At 40.5% G+C, this 7401-nt stretch overlaps 1 protein-coding gene across 1 annotated transcript in view; it reads right to left on the bottom strand.

Moving 5' to 3' along the window:
• Positions 1-4790: 4790 nt before the first annotated feature.
• Positions 4791-7401, bottom strand: part of LOC146865519 (low-density lipoprotein receptor class A domain-containing protein 1-like) — a 457847-nt gene continuing 455236 nt past the window's right edge. Inside the window, exon 7 of the mRNA XM_085632335.1 lies at positions 4791-6493. Coding sequence (XP_085488461.1) covers positions 6360-6493 — 134 coding nt within the window. The 3' untranslated portion in view covers positions 4791-6359. The remainder of the gene's footprint in view (positions 6494-7401) is intronic.

Below are 7401 nucleotides of genomic sequence, written 5' to 3'. Positions count from 1 at the left end.
TGTGAGGTGAGCCTATCACCGAATCCGAAGGTTCAAGTGTGACAAAGAATCAGGACTTTGAAATATGTAAGGTGTGCCTGTCACCGTGAAAACGTGCAGGCTGGATCCTACCTTGAAGCGAATCAAAGATGAGATCAGTTACGAGAGAATCAGCTGCTTTTCCTCGGCGTAGCGTTGTGTCTCTGGGGTTACCAAGGTAACGAGGAAACAACCCAAAATATGTCTGCCAGCGTCGTTGCGCGTATGCGTCATGCGTTAGTGCGCATGCGCAAAGACGTGCGTGAGGATTGCCGATTGTTGCGAGTAATCAACTCTGAGGGCACGGCAATTCACCAATAAATCCAACAAAACGGTGAGCGAAGAGTCGGCCAAATCGTCGTGTGCACCAGGAGTGACTTGTGTGCAGGAACTGGCGAAGCCGCTGGGAATGAAGAGGTGAACGCCGAGTAAATCCACTTCTTATCAGAAAAAATTCTTGGCTGGTGGGTGTAGGACGCGCAGCTTCTTCCGGTCGTCGCCAAATGTAGTAAATCAGTACAGGAACACTTCGTGGCTTGTAAGTGTTGCTTAATTTATTAAGACAATACACCCACAACCAAACGCTCCCGCCGCATACCAGGATCTCTGACAACTGAATAACGTAGTCAGAATCCTGGCATGCAACATTCAGCATTAGATCATGGAACAATGCTTGACTAACAACATGCTACATAATAAACACCCTCGAGCTAAACTCCCGACACGAGGATGCCGGTCAACCTCATATTACAAAGACTGTTAAGGGTTGAGTTTTACACTTAACTGTGTTTATAGTTGTTTTAGGGAAGGAGGTGTCTGGTTACCTATCTTTCTTCCATTTCTTTTCTTATGTAAGATCGGATTTTTTCTTTGTCCCTGTCTGTGCCTTTTTTAATATTATTCTTTAGGACAGCTCCATGCACACTCATTGGTTACTTATGCATTAGTATGTTTGGGATTTTAAGTTATTGGCAGTTGAGCCCTTGATGTTTTTTCTGTTTAGCTGCTGTGCATGGGTTATCACAATAAAAGTATACTTACTACAAAACGTGTGCGCGGTACTGATAACAACAAATCATAAGCTTTGTAATAAGTGTGGGGAAGTGCTTCCAAAAGGCCTGATTTGTTATGAGGGAGTAAAGGCAGTGGTATCTTTATATTCAAACATGTTTTCAATGTGAAGAAAAAAAGGAAATTAAAAGAAGTTGTACTAATTCTCACTTAACCTAACCCTGCGTCTGCAGATTATCCATTCTGGCCTAGGGTAAGGTCAAAGAGTTTTCTGCTGTATACATGGACTTTTTCAATAGGTAAAAAGGTCAATGCTAAAAATGAACAGATCTCAACATTGTGAATTTTCAATGCCTTCTGGTCACGAGGCTGTGGCGTAGCGAGGGTTGCCAGCACCCAGGGCAAGGCAAGTATCCTTCCACTTTTCTTTTACATTTTGTGCCCCTAAGAATGCCCCTGTGCCCCTAAGAAATTTGCTCCTGGGGCCACCGTTCCTGTACCCTTCCACACTACGCTACTGGCATGAGGCACTATGCATTTAGGCTTTCCCATTGATGCTCATTAACCCTACCTGCTCTTAACCAACCTTTCATCTCTTGTCTTACACTTACTTTCTAAGTTCACCTCCTGATTATCATTGGTCTTTTAGAACTCATTATCTGTTTTTCGTCGCTCTATTCATTCACTGCTCCTTCCTGTACATGCCTTTCATTTTGTTTTAGGAGTACGATTCTGAAAATTGCAAATAATTGCAAAATCGATTTTAGAGTTTGAATGTCTATCATATACCACTATCCTTCCTTTCCCCCACGGTGCACCTGTGTGGATTACCTCAAAGTGCTTGTCATTCAAACAAATAAATATTGTGGCATCTATCTCTTAACTATCTCCAGTCTACATTTATATTTTTGGAGACGTGCTGCAGAAGAGGACCCACTACTCTGGATGCAACTTTAACAAGCATTGGCAAAGTCAATAGGTCATGCTTATGTGAGATTTATTGTCTTTGCTAATGTTTTTTAGCTAAAATGGCTAAAAACATTGACAAAGTCAATAGAATTCGCTTAGGCGCAACCTATCGGCTTTGCTAATGCTTGGAATGGAATGTCTCATGGTAAATTATAAGTATTTATATAGTGTTTACAACAGCTGAAGTGCTACTGTTATAGAATGGAGAATGTCCTTGTGTCCAGATTCAGAAGCATTTTAGGACCATACAAAAACGATGAAAATATGCAATATAAATGCACTGAATGTGATATAAGTTGTAGGTGGACAGAAAAGTACAATAGGTTACAGCTTTTATTACAGTGATGTTTTAGGCTATGTGTTACTTTGGGTGCAATGGTTACAAAAGAACAAAAAAGGCACCCCTGACTACTTGTTCAGTAGTAAAATATAGCAATAATTGGTGTTTGGTGGGTTTTCCGGGGCTTTTGGCCACTGTGCCACTCCACCTGCTGATCCAGCCATCCAAATCATGGTCCTAGTGCCTCCAAGATAACTGCGCTAGTGACGGCTTGTTTGGAAGTAACATATAGCAATCATTGGTGTTGGGTGGGTTCCCATGGGCATTTGGCCCCTGTGCCACTCCACCTACTGCGCCATCCAAATCTTGACCTTAGTGCCTGCAAGGTAACTGCACTTGTGACGGCCAGTTTGGTCATAAGAAATAGCAATTATCTGTGTTTGGTGGGATTTCCGGTGCCTTTGGCCTCTGTGCCACTCCACCTGCTGCGCCATCCAAATCCCGGTCCTAGTGCCTGCAAAGTAACTGCACTTGTGACGGCCTGCTTGGTCGTAATAAATAGCAATCATTGGTGTTCAGTGAGTTTCCTGGGGCGATTGGCCCCATGCCACTCAACCTGCTGCGCCATCTCAATCGGGGCTCCAGGGCCTGAAAGGTAACTACTCTTGTTGACGTTCTGCTTAGTAGTAACATAGAACCATCATCAGTGCTCGTGGGCTTCCCAGGGTGTTTGGTCCCTGTGCCACTGCACCATCCAAATCATGGCCCCAGGACCTGCAAGGTAACTGTGCTTGGTGGTGGCCTGCTTAGCAGTAACACAGAGCAATCATCAGTGTTTCATGGGCTTCCCATGGCATTTGGCCCCAGTGCCAGTGCACGTGCCGTACCATCAGTAGCAGTTGGAACAAATTGGGGTGGCGGGGCGGGTGTAAAAAAATTCAAATGAATTTAAATCATTACCGCGTCTCTCCTCTGTTGTCTCTCCATGTCTCTTCCTGACTAATCCGGCCAGAATGGAAGTAGGAAGCACACAGGCTCCCCTAAGCCAGTCACGACGCTACTGTCAGCAGCGTCATTATTTGGTCTGAGTGTGCCGTGGTTCGGCACTCAGACAGGAACTATGAGCCTATGCATGTTCTCCACCAGGCTGTAATACAGCCTGGTGGAGAACATGCTAAGTGTGCATGGCTTAGTGGCCGACCCAAGACGGCCAGCCAAACCGTCATGCACACTTGCAGAGTGCCCACCACTCCTCGCTGTGGTCTGTGAGCAGAGCATCCCAGCCCCGCCTCGCAAAACTGCCGCAGCAGGGAAAAATAAAATGATAATAACATTGCGTAATCAGCCCCTAAATCTTTAATTGAACTGTTGTGGGAAGACCACTTGCAGGCTTCATCCTCTGTTCAATTTTGGGACAAACTGTGGTTGAAGCTATTTAAAACCTGTAGGGCAGCAGCTATAACCCAATTGTTATTTTGTATTTATAATAGAGCTGCCATTACACCAGATTGTGTAAGCAAGTTTTAATCAAGTTTAATCATTCCAGCTCTTTGTTTGTCATATTCGAGTGATGAAGATTCTATCACGTATATGCTATTATATTGTAAGTATGTTTAATATTTTTAGAACTTAGTATGGTCTAAGTGTTCATAGGTTTTAAATGTAACTTACCTCTTAATTTTGCTAATGTATTTTTTCGTTGTTAACGCTAGAACTGACAGTGTTTCTTCTCTCAGTCTTAAGAAGAAGATTAGATCAGATCTATTTTGGTTACATTTTACAAATTTCCTCTCTTTAAATTCTGTTTTTAATTCTTCAAGAACCTAGTTTTATTAAATGTTTTTGTAGAGTTTTCCTTAATTCCATTCATGTTCCATACATATATGGAGTATGCCACATACGTTGTACAGACTAACCTTTAATAATTTTTCATTCCTTTTTCCTGTTTTCTGTTAATACATCTCTTCTATTGATATATCAGTGTTTCGCATGCCTTATGAAGCAATGCTATTTTTTTTCAGGAGCTGAGACTGTAATGTGGTGGATCTGATGCTGAAGGTTGAGTGATGTCTATTTTATAAGTTTTATTCCAAGCTGCCCTATCAACTAGGATGGTGAGTGAACAAAAAAGTGTTGTTACTGTATACAGCTAAATCTTCTGTAGTTTAAAGTTACAAGTAAATGTTACAGGTGTACCAAGTGCTCAACAGTGCACAGTTGTCGTAGGAGAATATTTTGAACTTGAAAAAAGAAGGTGCGAGTATAACTTAATTAAAAATAAATGATTTATGAAGTATGCTACACTAGGTGTGGAACATAGGCATAATAACACAAACCATAACTTTTCCTTCTGAGAGTTGTGTGTCAAGTCTAGTTGGTAGCAAAATTAGTGAAGTGTACTTGTGATCAAACCTAGTTGTAACGTATGATTGATGTAAGTTAAGAATGTCTTTGTAAATCGGCATTTCATCTTTCTTGTTTGTATCTGTTCCTGCTGAGCTCTCAGCATGACAGTGATACAGTAGAAGTAATTGGGAAGTCAAAATGTTTATCAGTAAATAGTATGAGTTTTTTTCATTATACTGTTTATTTTAATTATAATCCACTATAATGCTGGAACTGTATCTAGGCAATAACAAACACTATAATGCAGTAGCACATCAAAACAGAACAATTTCAGATATTATCCACTACCTGTCGTATATATAATACGGGGTACACGAAATCAACTCTTGAGGAAGTTTTAGTAAGTGGAGTTTCAATTTGATCTGTCATAGAAAAATAAGTGAGTTAATGTGTGCAGGTAGAGCATTCCACACCATAGCTCCAGAAGCTTTCAACCTCTTTTAGTGCATCACAACTTGTAAATAACCAATGTAGGGTCCATAAGAGAAAGTAGCATTCTTATACAATTATTGAACTTGGTGCTATTGGAAAGATAGATACACAGAACCAAACCTTGGGCAAACTTCAGATTACACAAAAGCGCTCATGCTAATGAAATCCTTCAGGTAAATTAACACATGTTCAATACAGTGTCTTGAAATATGCTTATGCTTACCAAGCTGAATATTGTTCTACTAGACCAACTTTGAATGACTTGCAGTTTCTCCCTCAGGCGCTGGTGTTAGTTTAGATTTAGCCTATTGAAGAGTAAATCACAATACTTGCACCGCCAAAATGCTTTTGGGGAAACTCAAAAAAGGCCCTATTTTAAATAAATTTAAAGTATGGTAATGTGTTATCTTGGGTACTGCTGTTATGTCTGGTTCAAAAGGGAGACTGGAACAAATAATTACCGCTGAATTTCGCGCTAAGTTCACTGGTCATGTGGCAGGCCTAATGCAACAGGCCATAAACATTTCAAGGATGATGACTGTCCATGACCCAGGAGCAATATTTCTGCCTTCCTGGCATTAAGGTACTGCCAATATGCTGGCAGACAAGATTTTGTCACCAGAGTAAAAGCAGTAACTGGGTCTACCCCAACACAGCCTTCTTGTAAATCTGAGTGTCTTCTGCATTCATGCAGTGGCAGTCCATGGGCAGCGGTGATCCAAGCTATGGCTGTTAAGTAATCATTAAACAACATGTGTAAGAGGGAACAGCCCAGTGGGTCGCCACTGGTTAAACAAGGGAATCCATAAACTATCCCAACTAAAGCTGCTGATGACGTCCTGTTAGAAATAAATAGATATACTCAAGGCTGCTAGCATGTACCCCTACTTCATAACCCAGCAAGTTCCAAGACAGCTTCTACAGTATCAAATACTGCCATAAAGTCCAAAGGGATCAATGATGTAGGCCAGCCTCCACCATCTAAATGTAAAAGCTGCTCCCTAACATTAATAACAGCTGTTTCCGTCCCCCAAAATTAGAATTCTGATTGGGATCTTCCATGTATCACACAGGCAGACTGTATTGTCATATACAAAATTCTTTAGTATATCATAATTGAATTAATTTGTGATAAAACAAAATATTTACTTTGATGCCTGTTTTTATGTGTCACATGAGTTTATTGATGAAAAGTTAGTCTTAGATCAAAACCATGTCTATATTTTTTAGTTCAGTTTCATTCCTAACATGTGACTTCATCGCTCCAGTCTGTACAGTCTTGTATGTTATCTCCACAACGGGTTTTGGGAATGCAGTCACAGTCTGCAAAGAAAACAGTGTTGCACCTCCAGCCAGAACAACTTGGGCACTGCAGATCTAAAAATATAAGAAACATGAAACTTTAGCTTCACCTTGGAGAAAATAACGGTATCAAGAATGTTTGCATGTAGTTTCAGCATTTAATGTCAATTAATTTCATAAAAACAAAGAATAACTACTTATAAGATGTAAGATCATAAACTGGGGTTGGCATCAAGGCCAAATTGAATCCATTTCATGCTTTAAGGTCAGATTATAGAGGGTGAATATGCGCATTAGCTCATTTGAGAGGCATATAGGATGCCTCAGTATGCAGGTCTGTAAGATACCTCAATGTAAAGATCTTTAGATACCTCAAATTAAAACCTTTTAGGAGTGACAAATTTAAAGTCAGCTAGAATCTTCAATGTATAAGCCTGTAAGATAGTTAAATTTAAAGATCACTTCTGAATCAATCTTCAATTCATTAACTGACCTGACAGGGAAAGGTTTACTCCATTTGCTGCTGAAAATGTTCTGTGCGACTCATGTCTCAGCATCCTAGATTTACCAACAACAGAATATAGCACTTGGTTTTGCTTCAGTGCAAGAGTCTATCTATGTCAGTGGAAGGCTTTCCTCAGTAAATTCTAACTCCAATTAAGATGAAAAGATGGGGCATTTCAATGCCCTCCGGATCCTTGTATTGTTAAATTAAATTTTTACCTTCGTGCCATGAATGTCATCATTAAGCCTCGGATGCAAAATCACAGAGGCATATGGTAAAATTGCTAGATATGGTAACAAACTGAGAAGGTGGCAGAGAGCGAAACTGACAGGGCATAAACGAAAGGGGAACCAACAAGGGAAGAAGGCAGGGTACGAAGGAGGAGGGAAATGGAGCCTTATCAAGGGAGACAGGCAATACATCTATTTTAAAATAGTTTTTATATTGCAAAAAATAAATCACTCTAAAATATTCAACT

This window comes from Triturus cristatus, chromosome 2_1 (genome assembly GCF_964204655.1).
Source record: "Triturus cristatus chromosome 2_1, aTriCri1.1, whole genome shotgun sequence".
In the NCBI taxonomy this organism is placed as follows: domain Eukaryota; kingdom Metazoa; phylum Chordata; class Amphibia; order Caudata; family Salamandridae; genus Triturus; species Triturus cristatus.
Note: the sequence above shows the minus strand (reverse complement) of the source record. Positions and strands in the feature narration are given on the sequence as shown.